The 17199-nt window shown below is 46.1% G+C and overlaps 1 protein-coding gene across 2 annotated transcripts in view; it reads left to right on the forward strand.

Annotated features, from left to right (window-relative positions):
• The first annotated feature begins 15236 nt into the window (after positions 1-15236).
• Tspan5 (tetraspanin 5) overlaps positions 15237-17199 on the forward strand; it is a 166444-nt gene continuing 164481 nt past the window's right edge. Inside the window, exon 1 of one of the 2 annotated variants that reach the window (XR_004119853.1) lies at positions 15237-15723. Coding sequence is in view for 1 of the 2 variants with exons in the window: in XM_031375652.1 (XP_031231512.1) it covers positions 15643-15723 (81 nt within the window). In the remaining variant the exon portion in view is untranslated. The remainder of the gene's footprint in view (positions 15724-17199) is intronic. The other variant, XM_031375652.1, reaches the window with a different exon arrangement.

Genomic DNA, 17199 nt, shown 5'->3' on the forward strand with positions numbered 1-17199 from the left:
GTTCTCCAACTTTCCTTAGCATCAGGCACATTTCAGAGGACAAAATCCCAGTCTATGAGCAGACAAAAGCAGAACTGTTCTAAAGACTCATAGCCCAGAACCCATTTTGTTTCCCACATGCTTCACAAGTTACTTTGGAAGGTTCTTTGAAATCTGTCCCCCAAGAGTCAGTCCAGCTTCATCCTTTACATCAGGGAGTGTTTTTTGTTTGTTTATTTGTTGTTGTTGTTTTTCCAGTGGGAACTGACTGATGAAGACGGTATAGGTGGTTAGGATCCATCTCCTAAATCCTCACACAGTTTCTCCTTCTTCATATAGCATGGTCTCTTTCTCTCTGGGTCCATCTTGGCCATTCCCTGTCCGTCCCCACAGAAAGAAGCACAGGGAATCGAATTACTCACCATGGCTTTGCCTCAAGGTCAAGAGAGGAAAGAGCTGTAGGGCTGCACTGCCCTGGATTCTGCAGCATCCACAGTGATCTCATTTATCTACGCTGCTCCACTTTCAGTCTCTTTGGTAATTCCAAGTGGCCTGTGCAATCGTTATCTGGCCCTTGCGGGGAGATAAAAAGCCTTGTTGGTTTTAAAGGGAAAGTTTTAGTGATTGAAATTTTATCGGCAGAATGGCCATGGAAATTATTGTGAATGTGTGTGTGTGTGTGTGTGTGTGTGTGTGTGTGTGTGTGTGTGTGTATCCACTTTAGGAAAAAGTACTGAGACCAATCAGCTTACCATTGATATTGAGAATCATTAAGTGACTTTGGCATGTCCTAGGAAACTGTAAAAGGAAGCCATAGTAAGGTCATTTGCCATAAACTTTCTGTCCTGCATTCATACTTGTTAACGATACCAATGTCATCTCCTGGCTATAGCTTACCTCCTTGGGAATGTCTGGCATAAGAGGCATTGCCTAATCACATGTCTAAATGACACGAACTAGAGTCATTGGAGAGGAAGGACCCTTGATTGAGAAGATGCCTCGATAAGATCAGGCTGTAGAGAAACCGGAAAGGCATTTTCTTAAATAGTGATTGATATGGGAGAGTCTAGCCCATTGTGGGTGGGGCTACCCCTAACCCAGTAGTCTCTCTCTCTCTCTCTCTCTCTCTCTTTCTCTCTCTCTCTCTCTCTCTCGTCTCTATAACATATATCCTCTACAATAAATATATATAAGAAATATATTTATATAATATATAATAAGTATATATTGTACATATATCTATATATAGTCTATATAGGAAAGCAGGCTGAGCAAGTCATGGGAAGTAATTCAGTGAGCAGCACTCCTCCATGGCCTCTGCATCAGCACCTGCCTCCAGGCTCCTGAGTTCTTGTTCTGACTTCTTTTGATGACCAGTGATATGGAAGAGCAAGCTTTGGTTATGGTGCTTCATCACAGCCATGGAGATCCTAACTGAGAGAGCCATCCGTCTTTAATTTCCAGGCACCCAACAGCAAACCTGCCAGGGTAGAAACCATTCCTAGCTCCACCCTCATAAATGAGGGGACACATGGGCACCCACTTTGTGTGACAACTCACCACGCAGGTGCCCATCTCAGCATCTAGCTGTGTCTCCGAACTCAGACTTGCTCACACGGTAGTACTAAAAATAAAATTGGAAGTCAAGAAAATGAATAATTCAACTAACACATTCAGTCTGGAATATCTGAAAATTCATATTTAACACAGGATTGAATTTGCCCAGCTGTTTACATTTTCTCCCTGCCTCTCCCATCTTCTCTGTCTGATTTATATCACGAGCTGAAGCAGCTGTGGTTTGAAATGCATATGCATTGGTTTCTGGTCTTCAGCTTGGCCCACCTCTCACCCCCACACTTGGTCGCTCCCCATCCCCTTCCACCTTCATGGATCCCAGGCACTATGGCTGCTCACTGAGTCCTGTGAGCTGAGAGGCAGCTCACGCACGTTCTGCATATTACCTGGTGCTTCTGACCCAAGGTTCATGACCGTGACAGTGACTACAAGCCCTGGATCTACAAAGAATGTCCCGTGGAAAAAGCTTTCTCTTTCCTGTCAACAAAGCCTTCCTTAGCCCTGTAGCCTACTATGATTGGATACATGAAGGGCAGCTCCCTCCATGAGGTCACTTGGGGGTGGGGGCGCACCTCAAAGATTACGTAAGCTTAGGATTTCCCAGGGTTCTCTACTGAAGAGCAGCATATTGGCACTTATTTCTTTAAACAGATTTCTGGATCTCAAACAGATGCATAAATATAAGCACCTAGAGGAAGGACTGCAAATCTGTTTATATCAATCTTCTATAAAAATCTTGCCATCACGCCAAGTTAGGAAACACTACTCTGGAAAGATTTCTGTTGCTTTCTGAGGACCACTGTTCTTGGCATTTTTATAGTGCCAGGTTTAAAGCGTCAGAGATATATGGATAGCAGGATGCAAGGAGAGATGGTCCACATGGGCTACATTCTGGGGCCTGCTGAGCTCTTAGGGATGAAAGAGTTAAGAGAAGGGACACGCTGTCTTTTCATGACAAGAATCGGACTCCCTTCTAATTGCCTTGTCTCTAACCAGGTTCTGTTCTGTCCCACGTATGCACTTTGGACCTGTTCCTCCTCTTCAGTGGTGGCTTGGTCCATCAGTATGACATTCTACAGTGTATGTCCCCAGTTCCCAGAGACACTTCCCTGACCAGACACTGTTAGAGAGGAGGCGGTGACAGGACATGTAGAGCTGAGAGGCAGGTAGAAAGTCACATTACAGAAGCTGCAAGTTGGAAGCCCGATCATTTCTGGAGTTTTATAAGATAAGAAGGTGCTTAGTTCAACATACAGTACTTGCTATAGTATTAATTCATCATGCTGAGGGGTGATAATTCTTAGTCTCTACCTCAAACGTCAGTCTCCCTAGGTGATATTAAGTATTTATAGAATGAATATGAACATAAAACAAAATTTAAAAAAAATCTTATGCCTTTTAAATTTTTTAATAGAAGATAAATGATAATTGAATTGAAATAAAACAAAAGTTAGTTTTGATTATAAATTGCTTTGTATTTTATGCCTAGTAATTTAAGCATGTCACTCTGGAATTGGATTTGAAAAAAAATGCTTAATATTAGCTATTGCTATTGCACGAGCAATATGGAGATGTTGGATTTATGTATGTTAATTTGACTCATGTGCAAGTCAAAACATGCACATTCTTAATCAGCAGCTGACTTAATATGCTTTCCACACTGGTAAAAATTGAGAAGTACTGCAAGCTATTTTTTACCTCGTCGTTCATGCTGTCAGCTGTACTTGTGGTGAATCCAGTGCATGTGGTTTATCTGGGTCCGGGACTGAGTTATAAGCGCAGAAGAAAAGACGTCCCCTTTAGTAGGTGAGGGGAGGGCCAAGTTAAAATTTCTAGTTTATGGTCTGAGGAGTACTCCTCTAAAATTATATGTCATCTGGGTGTGGTGGAACGGCCCTGTGATCTCTGTTCTTGGCAGGTAGAGGCAGGAGGTAGCAGGTCATGAGTTCAAGATCACCCTCAGTTACTTAATACATGAGACTCTGCCTCTAAACACCAAACAAGTAAATAAGTAGAAACTTGTTTGGATCACTTGAATTCTTAAGTAGATAGAATTTTGGAGAAGACTTAGAGCCATTTAATGGACCCTCCACTGACATTTCTACTAAAGCTTTAATTCAGTTGCTAATTTCCTGCTTTGGTAAATAGTGCTGTGCATGAGCATCTGCAGAGTTCTCACAAGGCTACACCTGGTCCTGGCAGTCTTCTGGAAAAGATGCTGAGTCACTGCAAGGAGACCAGCCCAAGCAGGGCTGCTGCCACCAGCACATCCCAGCTCACCTGTGAGGTCCTCAGTATCTCTATAGAGCAGAGGGGCCAAAGAGCCTGGCTGCCTGCATGGCACTGCCTAGAAGGACCCAGGCCCTGGGGCTCCTGTTCTGGGCCCCCTAGATCCTCCTTCCAAGGGATGCTTTCCTCAGCAGCCTTCCTTGGGGGTCTAAGGACCAATTAGCGATTAAGTTTAGTAGAGGGACAGCTCTCTATATAAAAGAATATTAGGGTAAACCCCTGGGTAAAACATCATTTTTCATGTAAACAGCTCTTAACTAATTTTCAATTCCATTAGATTTCTCAAAATGAGGGAATACTGTAGAATACATATCATGGACATCTGATTTTATCACATTTGAACAGAGCAGCTTCTTTCTCTGTCTTGAACTGTACCTCGGGTTGTCACTTGTTAACATGGATCTTGCGTCTATGGTAAACTATGCATGACATCATAGTTATGATCTTAACCATGTTAGACACACAGTTCCACAGTCACAGACACATTGCAACCACCACCTCTAGCTGTTTCTAGACCTTTTCATAATCACAAACAGAAACTCTGTGCTCATTAAACATTAATGGCCCCTTCCTCTTCCCTCCATCTCTGGTAACACCTCAGTAATAGTTCTGTGTCTATGAATTTGACAATACTAAGTATCTCTTACAACGAATCATACAGCATTTATTATTTTGTGCCTGGATTATTTCAGCAGGGTCTTAATACTTTCTAAGTTTATTCACGTTGTAACATCTATCAGAATTTCACTCCTGTGAGATGGCTCAGTGGGTAAAATGCTTGCCATGCAATGATGACCCGAGTTCAGTTCCTGGATCCCACAAGAAACCAAGATGAGGTGACTAACCTCTGCCTTCCCAGTCAGGACTCCTCAGGCAAGATGGCAGGCAGAGGAGAACAACCTGGAAGCTTGCTGGCCAGCTAGCCTAGAGAATGCAGAATAGCAGGGACATCAAGAGAGCCTCAACAAGGTGGAAGGAGAGAACCGACACACATGCACACACACAGAGACACACAGTCACATAGACACACACACATGCACACACAGAGACACCCAGTCACATAGACACACACACATGCACACACACAGAGACACACAGACACATAGACACACACACATGCACACACACAGAGACACACAGACACATAGACACACACACATGCACACACACAGAGACACACACACATGCACAGACACAGAGACACACATGCACACACACAGAGACACACAGACACATAGACACACACATATGCACACACACAGAGGCACACAGACACATACACACACATATGCACACACACAGAGGCACACAGACACATAGACACACATACATGCACACACACAGAGACACACAGACACAGAGACACACACACATGCACACACACAGAGACACACAGACACAGAGACACACACACATGCACACACAGAGACACACATCAGAGACACACATGCACATAGACACACACATACACACACACAGAGACACACAGACACATAGACACACACACATGCACACACTCAGAGACACACAGATACATAGATACACACGCAGACACACACACAAACACACACAGTATTTTTTTTTAAAAAAAAGCTATCAGAATTTCATTCTTTGTTTAGGTGGAAATACTGTATACTAAGTGTAGTTGTTGGTGTAGCTTCCTTTTTATTGGTATGTTAAATGCTGTGATTTAAAAGTAAATTGGTGCCAAAAGGGTTTATTTTAGCTTACAGGTCACAACCCATCATCAAGCCAAGCGAGGAACTGAATCCGAATCAAAGACCACAAATGCTACTTACTGGCTTTCTTCCAGACGTAGGTCCAGCTCCTCTTCCTCACAGTCCAGATCTATCTGCCGTGGATGGTACTGTCCACCATAGATTCGGACCTCCTAGATCATCTGGCTGTCGAAAGAAAAGGATGTCCCCACAGATGTGTCCACAGGCCAATTTGTCAGTTGAGGGTTCCTCTTCATAGCAGCTTTGTGGCAAGTTGACATAAAAACTAACCATCATACATGGAATGGTAATTTTAATATAAATGTATGCCATAAATTAATACAGTAGCTGTTTGTTTTAGCTAGTTCTTCAATAAGGACACAGAGAGACCAAGATTTATTTTTCAACTTAAAGTATAATGACTAGGCTTTATAATTCTATTCTAATTCTATAATCTAATCTGGTCACCAGCCAGCCAAAATCCCCAAGATACTTGCGTTTTTGTATTGGTCTGACCCTTTGGGCTTCAGGTGTGCTCTGCATTGATCCGGACCCCTTCCTCATGGTGACTCCTGTTTTCCTCTTTCTCTCCCCCTTCTCCTGGCTGACAGAAATCCTGCCTCATGCTCTCCATTGCCTAGTTATTGGCTTTTCCGGCTTTTATTGACAAAGCAGAGAATGAATGAGTAGCATTGTTTACACAAACTTGAGGCAGGAGATTCTTGACGTAAGCACTACAATGCTGGGTCCGGATGGCAACCAGATGAGAGGGCAGAGAAATCAGCATTTGAACAAAACATACACTCCACACGGCACATGAGAACATCATGCCTACACGTATATGACTATAAACATATAATTTTGTTATATGATAATATGTAACATTTTATTTACCTGTTGATAGCCAGTTGGTTTACCCTTTGACCGATGGCCAGAGATCAACACTAAAGTCTTGTGTTGGTTAGCTTCTTATACTCAGTTCTTTGAGGTGTGCATAGGACTGGAATTTCTGGGACTTATGAGCACATAAGGGTTTCCCACAGCCGCTACAACCTAGTGGGTAAGCATAGAAATTAAAACTCATTCTTAAGGCCGGGTGGTGGTGGCACACGCCTTTAATCCCACCACTTGGGAGGCAGAGGCAGGTGGATTTCTGAGTTGGAGGCCAGCCTGGTCTACAGACTGAGTTCCAGGACAGCCAGGGCTACACAGAGAAACCCTGTCTCAAAACAAACAAACAAACAAACAAAACAAAACAAACAAACAAACCAAACCCACTCACTCTTTCAGTCTTGACCTCATTCAAATCAACAACTCGGATTAAGATAGTCTTGATTAATGTATTCTTGTTCCTGGTAGTTGTATTCAGTAAATGCTATGAGGAGAGATAAAAAGGGAGTGGTGGGGAGGAGAAGGAAGAAAAACAGAATTAAGTGTGTGTGTTTTTAAAAATAACTCCATCTTGAACATTAATCACATGCATCTTGCATGCTTCATTTAATCTACTCTGACCAGTGTTTTTACTTTTATTTCGTCTAGTTACTGACTTAGTCAGAAACCATGGATAAAGGTTTGCTTGTTTACTTGTTTACCTGTGTGAGGATGGTGGTGGTAGATGGGACGACTCAGGCCGGAATCTAATTCACAAACTCCCTGCCTCCACGGAAGAGTACTGGGATTACAGCCATCTTTGCTTCTTGACACCAAGTTCAGTCACGTTGGAAAGTGATGTGTCACAGAAGGAGAGTTTTGTTTTCAAAAAGTAAACAGAGATTTTGTTTATTCTTATTTTATGTGGGTGTTTTGTTTGCATGGAAGCGCACCACATGTGCATAGTGCCCAGAGAGGCCAGATGAGGGCATCAAATCTGGAACTGGAGTTGCAGACCCTTGTTAGCTGTCGTGTAGGAGAGGGGCTAGGAACTGAACTTTGGGTCCTCTGCAAGAGCAGCAAGTGCTTTTAATCACTGAGCTCTATCTGCAGCCCCAGAAACAAAGGTTTTAGAGGTAAAGAGAAATCAATGTTAATAGAGGAAATTACTAGATACGATTAGCGTGCCCAGAGTTAAACAGAACAGGCTACTGAAAGAGTTGGATTCTGTTTAACCTGGGAAAGTGTTGGTGATGGGTAGGAAGGAGGAGTTTGTGGTGGGGAATGGCATTTCAAAGCTATTTGGAAGTTGGAATGAGGTTGAAAATAAAGGGCATATGCAAGTAGTTTGCCTTTAATGAACGAAGCCAACTGAGAGAGAAGCTACTCACTCCAGTATATACTGGGAAATGAGGGCAGGTTCTGGATTGAAAATCAGAGTCTCAAAAAGAAATTGGGAGTTGCTCCCAGTCTGATGAAGGGTTTCTCTGCTCTGTTTTGGGCAGTGACAAATGGAAGATTCAATGAACAAGACTTTTCTCTGCACAATAAGATCAAGCGTATTATTTACTAATGGGGAAAAATATGCCAAAACATGCATAATAGTTTTCTTTGTACAATTTCCATGCAGGGACCTTTAAAGGTGTCTTCTAAATATTAGATAATGAGGATATACTATTTTTCTCTGTAAGGTGAAGCTTTTAAAGATCATGTTGTATTGATTAGAATGTTTTGGACTAAGCTGCAGGAAGAGCCTTTAGCTAAATCAGTCCACTGGAAAGAAACCGGCTAGCTTATGGAAGCAGCAGCTGGGCAGAGAACCAGAACAGTGCGGAAGGAGGCGCGGGCAGCCACCGGCTTGTCCTCAGGTGCCAAGGACAAGGTACAGGTGTGCCTGCTTTGTCCCTTGCCCTGCTAAGGGTCAGGAAGGGAACTTTTAGCAACTTGTGCCCTAATCCTCTTATGGAGAGAGGGGGGCCTGGCTTCCAGCTGTTTCTAAAGGCAGAAGAAATTGAGGAACTACTACTAAAAGAAAATGGAATGGCATATATATATATATATATATATATATATATATATATATATATATATAATGTCTATGTGTATGTGTGTATGTGTCATATTTTAATTTCAGTACCAAATTGTAATATTTTTTCATTTTATTTTCTTGTGTGCACATGTAGGCATACACATCTACATCATGGCTCCAGAGCAAAGGCCGAGAATGACTGTGGGTGTGGCTGCTTTCCTTGCATCATGTGGGTCCTGGGGACTGAATTCAGGTAGTCAGGCCTTTTTTTTTTAAAGTACTCCCACCTGTTGAACCAGCTCACCAGCTCAAGTTATAACGATTTTAAAGTGTAATAATCATGCCCTACATAGGATTGTTTAATCATGTTTCCCTCTTTTTATCTTCTTTTTGGGATTCTGAAAACTCATCCTCTTTCATGGGTATGGATGGGACATAGAACCAGAGGGCCATAGCGGTGGCTAATTCTTGGGAATTTTGCTTACTTTGCGATGGAAAAGAAGGTACAATATTCATTGAACATAGCTAAAGTGGTGTTTAACTTTATTATGTTTGAGGTGGGGTGACCATGGTTTTGATTAGCGGTCTTTGCTTACCAAATAATTTTTCACTACAAAGTATCTAAAGCCAGGGTGAGAAGTGAAGAGTTTGTAAATCTCAGGCCTGGAACTCTTCCAGACAGCAAAACTCGTGAGCCTTGTGGCTGCCCTCGCTGTGGGAGCTACTTTGTTTTCTCCTCATTTAGCTCCCTTCTTTCTTCAGCCAGGCTCTGGTTCCCTGGTACAAAAGCCTGGAAACATTGTTTCCACCTGAGCTGAAGTCAAGGATACCCTCGCTTTTGAATCCCAGCTGAGAGAGAGGAGCCTGGGGTTGACCTAGTTTTCATTCATCCTGGGGTAGTTTTTGTCAGGGCCTGGTCCACATACGGTCCTTGGGTTGTAAAAGTCTCAGAGAAAGGAATGGGTGTGAGTGTTAGGTCCCTTGAGAGGTTCCCTGGGAATGTCAAACAGTGACAGAAACTGGGGTGAGAAAGACGAAAGCACGGAGATGGTGGCGATTCTAGAAGATGAATCTGGAAGATTCTAGAAGATGGATAAGAAACCAACCCAGTTGGGTTTCTCTGTTTTTGTGATAATGCACTGACCAAACAAACAAACAAACAAACTTAAGGGGGAAAACAAAATTTATGGGGTTGTTTCATTTTATAATTCCAAGATTTTACAGACTATATCACCTAAGGAAGTCAGAGCAGGAGTTCAAGGCAAGAACCTGGAGCCAGGAACTAAAGCACAGACCACAGAGGAGTGCTCACTGGCTTGCTCCCCAATATTTGCTCTGCCTGCTTTCTTATATAACCTAGAACCACCTGCCCAGGGCTTATACCACCTACAACTGGCTAGGTTTCTCACATTGATCATTCATCGTGAAAGTGTCCCACAAACCCTAGCATAGGCCAGTTTGACAGAGACAATTCCTCAACTGAAGTTGTCCCCAGTCTGTGTCAAGCTGACAGAACCTAACCTGCACAGGACTTCAAGAGGAAAATGGTCAAGTCAAGGGGCTTTCTTTCATATGTGTAGAAATGGCACCTTCTGTCCAAATGTCACAACTAAGAAAGTGATGACATGGGCAAAGTGCCCTTTAGGATCCAGTATGTCAGCCAGGCATTGTAGTGTGACAGCCAAGGTTCCTTCATTTTTCTCTCTGTTGTCCTTAGTGTGGTTTTTATTACCAGGGACCAGGTGTCACATGCAGGATAGTAGCGTTCAAGGGCAACAGGATGTCATTTCTTAAATACAGGAACATTACCAAAAAATTCTCTTTACATGGCAGAGAGAATCGAAATGGAGGCCCCTGACTGGCACACGTGGGTTCTGGGCAAAAGAAGGCAATGACAGGCAATCAAGAGCATGGGCTGCAAAGCAGATGATGGGAAATTCAGAGCTTAGGAAAATCCAGAAGCCTCAGGGAAGGAGTCAGGGTGGAGGAAGGCCAGAAGTTAGGGCAGGAAGGCTGAAATAAGGAGGCAAGCTGCTAAATGCAGTGTCTGCAGCAGAAGTGCCATCGCCGTAGCTCGCTGTTCATCAACACAACTGTTAGAACATGCTTTACCTGTTTGCACTGCCAGTTTAAAAACCCATTAGCTCTTTAGTAATTAAACTTATTAACCATTTTTCAACTTCAGAATTATAAATGAGATGGTTGTAGCAAAAACCCCATCTCTTTTACCCTCAAAGTAAAGCAGACTTGATTGGATTGTGATGGAACTGTATGAAATATGATTGCATATATATATATGAATTGGATGTCAGAAACATGAAAGCAAAATAGCCTACAACTCCACAGTCTTGGTGGGCATCACCATGTCTGGAGGCTCCTAGAGATGGGATTGCGCGTGGGAGGGAAAGAAAGTACGTGCCCAGTTTTATAGTAGTCAAAAGGGAAGTGGTTAGTCTTGTGGAGTGGGGCATATACCTGGATGACTAGGCAGACACCTCTTTATTTCGCTGAGGATATTTTTACATTGTAAGTTTGTTTCTTCTGGGCCTGCTCATTAAGGTCCTCTGCACCCATGTTGGGATTTCTTCAGGCTACTGCTTGTTATGGTTAACTCATTCTGGCGAGAGTTTCTGCATAGAGGCAGTGGTGGCCTTAGTCTGAGTGGATGACCTGCTCTGAGGCAAACATAGCCTCACTTTGACTACTCCGAGGGTAGAATAACTCCATACATATCCTCACTCTGAGCACTCCGAGGGTAGAATAGCTCCGCACAGCCATCAGGCAGAACTACATCCCGTACCCAATGGCTACTATTTCTCAGGAGATGACTCTTAACATTTTATATGTGATTGCGATCAAAATACACTGGTATTTTTGAGTCTCCTAGTTTACGTCTACGGTTACACTTTCTTTTATTTTCTACCGTAGATAGTGTGTTGGTTGGTTTTCATCAGCTTGGGAAGAGGGACTCTCAACTGAAGATTGCCTATATCAGGCTGGCCTGTAGGCAAGTCTGTGAAGCATTTTCCTGATTGATGATTGATGAGGGAGGGTCTGGATCACCATGGTGGTGCCACCCCAGGCAGGTGGCCCTCTAGTGTGTAAGACAACTGGCTAAACAAACCATGGGGAGCAAGCCAGTAAGGAACATTCCTCTGAGGCCCCTGCTTCAGTTTCTGTCTCCTTGGCTTCCCTCAGTGATAGACTATAACTTGTAAGCCATATAAACCCTTTCCTCCCACAGTTGCTTTTTGGTCATGGTGTTTTATCAAAGCAATAGAAAGCAAACTACGATGGATCTCTTACACACTGAGGAAATGTGTGTACATGTACACTTTTGCCAACAGAGTTGTCTTTCTACAACATGGTAACCCACTGCCTATGTTGCTATGTCCCTTAGATTTTGTCATTTAACAATAGTACTTGAAGATAATTCCATATACGATGCCATATCATTTGCCAATAATTGGCATACTCTGTATAATCATCATCCTTCCTGGCTATAAAACTTGAGCAAATGATTCATTCAGTCTTTTAGTTAAAGATTTACCAGCCACCTGCAGAGCCCAGGTGATTCTTAGATAAGAAGAGATAAACCGCACCCTTAAAGGAGTGGAGAAGCAGCCCAGGTAAACAAGTCATTACAGGTTGTTGCTAAGTGCTAGTATAGGAGAGAGCCTCTAAGATGTTACACAAAGGGGCTGAAGGGTAAGGAAGGCAAGTTATAGACAAAAGGCGAGCAGAAGCCTCTAGCCTGAGGCCAGGGGCATGAGCGAAGGCACAAGCCTCTTGCCTGAGGCCAGGGGCATGAGCAAAGGCCCAGAGGTGGGGAAGGTGGCTGTAGTCAGGTGACCATGAGGAGTTGGGGACAGCCCCAACTTGATCCATCAACTTGTGGTCAAGTGTTCAATATAAATACTGCTACCACACATAACTTGCAGTATACAGCCTTTCCCATATCTCAGATCGAGTATTTCTTTGGCTACATTCCCAGACACGGGGCTGCTGAGTCAAAATGGGATAGTTTGACCTGAGACACAGAGCCCAGCGTGCTTTCCAAATGGACCGTATCTCTCATATACTGTAAGTGGTTAGACCCTGCAGTGCATTGCAATGCTATGGGTAAGCCAGTGCTCGTTTGATTCGCAGAAAGTTAAATTGCTCCAAGTATGTTAATTTAGATGTCTTTTTTTTTTTAATATGTTTTGTGATGTGTTTATTATTTTGAGAGACAGGGTTTCTTTGTGTAGCCACGGCTAGCCTCAAACTCAAGAGATAACCCCTGCCTCGGCCTTCTGAGTCCTGGGATCAAAGGTGTGCGCCACCACTGCGCAGCATTAAGGAATATTTCTATCAAGAAGTTTAACAAATTATTCTACTTTCTGCACTGCTTGAAAATAGGAGGAAAGCATTAATCTTCACAGAAGTAACGTTGGCTATATGGAATGAGAAGGACTATTGAACTAGTGTTTTTTGTTTTTTGTTTTTTTTTAGCTGTCCTTCAAAATTGCGGATGAGAGATCTGAATTGTACCTTCTCCATTGATCTTCTCTTCTTGTTTTGAGATAGGCTCTCAGGTGTCCCACTGGGGTCCAGAATTTAATATGCAGCCAAGGATGGCTTTGAACCCCTGAACTTCCACGTCCCACCTCCCGAGTGCTGGCAATACAGACACAGCACCATGGTTTATTAATGTTTAAGGTTTTATTTTGAGAGATGTTTTAGGTTGATGGTGAAGGAGGAGGAAAATGACATACTATGGCATATCTGTTATATGCCATTCCCCCAAAGGCAAAACTATGGAACTAAATTACCTCAGTGGCTGGGGGTGGGGGGACGAGGGGTGGCGAGGAATGTCTAAGCAGAGCCCAGAAGGTCTTTAGGATGGAGAAAATACACGGTATGGTGCTCTAATGAGAGATGCATGTCATTAGACGTTCATCTAAGCTGTGGATACGCAGCACCAAAGGTGGACCCTAGTTGAGCTCTGGACTTTGAGTGATAATTATGTGTCAGAGAAGGTTCATCAGTTGTAGCAAATGAGCCACATTGGTGGGGAGTGGTGGTGAAGGAGAAACCGCATCTGTGTGAGGGCAAGGGTACTTGGGGTATCAGGTCCTTACCTAAGGCTAAGCCATCAATGGGATTTCATTCTAGTCCTTTTTTTGAAAGGGGCCACATGACATAAGAAAGACCTCTCCTCTGACTTTTCCTGCCTTCTGCAGCTGCAGATCTATTTATATACAGAAAGCATTGCTGCAGCATGTGAAGGCTTAGGTAAAGCTTGTCAGCTCTCTCCTGTTAAGAAGGAAATCCTTACTGGACTGCTGGATGGGGGACCTCTGCTTGGACTGGGTGGAGGGAGCTAGGGCGACTTCATCCATTGGTTGCTAGGGACATGTTATGGAGTGAGTAGTGTTCCTGGCCCTCCTGCCTTTTGGGCACTCTGATTCACAACTGTGATTGTATCATGGCCTCAATTTCCCTGAAAGCCAGGCCCATCTAGAAAGAGTTTACTGCAGGTAAAAAGTAAACTTCTTGCCTCACCAGAGCTTGACTGCAGGTTGCAGATTTTGAGCAAAAGGCAGAGGAAGTTACTCAGCAAAATCCTAGGCAGGAGACTCTGGACCTCAAGTTCTCCACCGCCACCACCCTGAAATCATCACCTGCGGAGCTTCTTAAACATGCAGATTTTTGGGCCCAGTCTCACTGGGTGGTTCTGGAAATTCTTATCTTTTTCGACCAAGGATGCCTGAAGACTTAAGTGAATTCCCCTAGATGTGGCCATTGACTTCTGAGCTGCCCTTCTCTTCCTACAAAACCCTGGCACCTGTTTCCCTGCACGTGTGCTAAGTGCCCAAAGAGTGAACATACACAACTGCTGGGTACCTGCTCACCTGTGCTTCTCAAAGTTTCCACCCTCCAGTTCTGTCTCTCCCAGAGGTCAGGAGTGCCCTGCTTCTATAAAACCCAACTGGGATTTCCCAGAGAAAGCCAGTCCTGTACGTTAAGTCCTGGATCCCTTCCTCAGTTAGGAAGCAGGTGTATGTTCTTTAGAGGATGTTCCATCAAAGGAGGGAAGAAGTTCGTGCTGTGGAAGCGGACCTGGGTCAGGTCGCCTCTGGCCAGTTCCCCTTTCTCGCCTCCATTTGAAGGATAAGATTCGTTTCTTTGGCCGTTGGGAAGAGTGGATTAATCCTAGAGGGATTCAGAGTATCCTTTGAGATACCCACTCCCTCATTCTCTCCTCTGTAACGGCCTAGATCCCTCCTGAACACCTCAACAAAGACCACCCGCGACACTCTGCTCTGCCGTTGGGTGGCAAGGCGTCCGCTCTTCCTCTGCAGGAGGAGGTCGGTGTGGTTAGATAGCAAGGGTACCGTGTGTGTGTGTGTGTGTGTGTGTGTGTGTGTGTGTGTGTGTGTGTGTTTGCGCGCGCGCGCGCGCGCGTGTTGGGAGGAGGGCGCTCTCCGAGCCCTCGTGCCCCTAAGCTACTCTCTTTTTCAGGGTCCCTCCGGGAGCTGCTGGTGGCGGGAGAAAGACCCCTTAGCTCATCCATCGGTGTCGTTCCCCTCGGTCCTGGCTGCTTTAGCAGCGCTCTGCGGGGTGCTTCCTCGTCTCTCCCGGCGTCGAGGGGCTTGGGAAGAAGGGGCGAGGAGCAAGGAGGCGAAGAAACAGAGGGACACGCGGACCGCGACAGAGTTGGCGCGGCTGCGTCGTGCGGCCGCCTCTCGGGAGCTCCCCAGCCGGTGTCGAGCGCGCGCGCGCCTCGCCGACTCAGGCGCCGGGCGGAGCTGAGGGCCGGGGCGGGCGGAGCGAGCGGCGGGCGGAGCGAGCGGTGGGAGGCGCGCGAGCGGGCGAGCGGGCGGCGGGCAGCGTCTCCGCCGGCATCTGCGCGGCCGCCTCTGCCCGGAGCCCGGGGACCGAGCGGCGGACCCACCGCCTGGCGCACGGACGCGGAGCTCCCGCTTTGTGCTCCGTGCCAGTTCGACCAGGCTTCCCGGAGGCTGCGGCCACCGCGCCCCGGCGGCCTCGGAGGCCCGCGGCTGGAGGTGCCGGAGCCGCTCGGTCCGCGCGGCTGAGCCCCGCGTGCCCCACTGCTCGCCGGGCTGCTCCGAGCCGCGGTGCTCCGGGGGCTCCAAACTCGGGCTGGCGGGGCAAGTGTCTTCATGAACCCAGAGGATGTCCGGGAAGCACTACAAGGGTCCTGAAGTCAGTTGTTGCATCAAATACTTCATCTTTGGCTTCAATGTCATATTTTGGGTAAGTTGGAGCGCTCCTGGGCTTCCGAGTGCTGTGGCGGATGGGTGGGCGACGGTCCCCCGCCGTGGTCGCTGCCTTTACTTTTCGCCGTCCCCGGGGCTCCTGCCCCAGTCGCGGGGAGAGGCGTCTGCCTTCCGCCTTCCCGGCTCGAGCGCGGGGGAGAGAAACACTTCATCCTTTCCAGGACCCGGAGGAGGTGAAAAGAGGAACCGAGCCGGGCAGGGGGCAGCCAGGCCTCAGGGTGGCTCTTTTCTTTCTTTAATATTTTTTTCTCTTTAAGGGGGCGCGGTGTGTGTGGGGAGGCCAATAGCTTGGGTACGGATGAGAAGACGGCTCGGCAGTTTGAGAAACGAGGGGAGCACACGGATTAGATTTGCTTCCCGTGGGATCTGGATGTTGGGCAGAGCGTGGTGTCATAATGGGGCAGGCTAATCGGGCAGAGCCGACCCCGAGATCCACCTTCCAGCGCCGATCTGATTGGCCGAGGGCTTGGCTCGGTGTTGCCGCGGCTGGTCTGTGGCGTGCTCAGCGTGTATCTCCTTGCACCATCTCCGGCTTTGTGTAGGATGCAGACGCCGTGGTGTGTGGCTCTGTAATGTGCACGTAAATAACACGTCCTGCATGCTCCTCTCCGGCAGCAAAGCGCTTCCTTTTTGCATAATGGACTGGCCAAGTGGGCGTGCGGGGTGGAGGGATTTATTTCTCTGTGTATCCTTGTGGAATAACTAGTCATCAGTCAACATATGTTTCAGTGTGCGCGTGCCTCACGTCTTCCCTTTTTAAAAGGGGTGACACACAGCGGGCCGGGTTTTAGGAACCCTCGGAGACATGCTATGGAGGTGTGTAAGACCTGTTTTACTGGCTGTGCAGGTGAGCACACCGGTTCCAAACCGTGCTCTGCTTGGCACTGCCTCGTGCCGGGCGCCTATTGTAATCAGGCTGGGGACCCTACTCTTTTGTTTTGATTCTCTTCTGAGACCTTACAAACGTGTTCAGCAACCAGACAAAGAGTTCTCTAGGACAAGAGGGGAAATGGTTCGTTGGTTCGTTGGTTGGTTGGTTGGCATTGGTTGGCAGACCATGTTATTTTTCAGCCCACCTCTTCCCATCCGGTCGCCTTCCTCCCTGGCACCCCTCTCTCCATGGGAGGTAAAAGATGGTGGCGGTCCGTGGGGATATCCCCAAGTTTATGCGAGGTAAACAATGATCCAGTGGGCTGAATCCAGGACGTTTTAATTTGGACTCCCCTTAATTGTGGCTGTTTGCTGTAGGCATACACATCTGTGAGAATAGTTATAGATATGCTGATGTTCTGCCGGCCCCTCCTCCTCCTCCCTCCCCCCCCCTCCCCCGGCCCCTTACTAGCTTATTTTTTATTTTCTCTCAGAGTGGCTATGTGTGTTTTGTGAAAGGAAAGGAAATGGACTTTTTGTCAGCATGTCATCTGTCCTCAGGACTGGACCAGATTGATGAGGG

Source organism: Mastomys coucha, unplaced genomic scaffold (assembly GCF_008632895.1).
Source record: "Mastomys coucha isolate ucsf_1 unplaced genomic scaffold, UCSF_Mcou_1 pScaffold16, whole genome shotgun sequence".
In the NCBI taxonomy this organism is placed as follows: domain Eukaryota; kingdom Metazoa; phylum Chordata; class Mammalia; order Rodentia; family Muridae; genus Mastomys; species Mastomys coucha.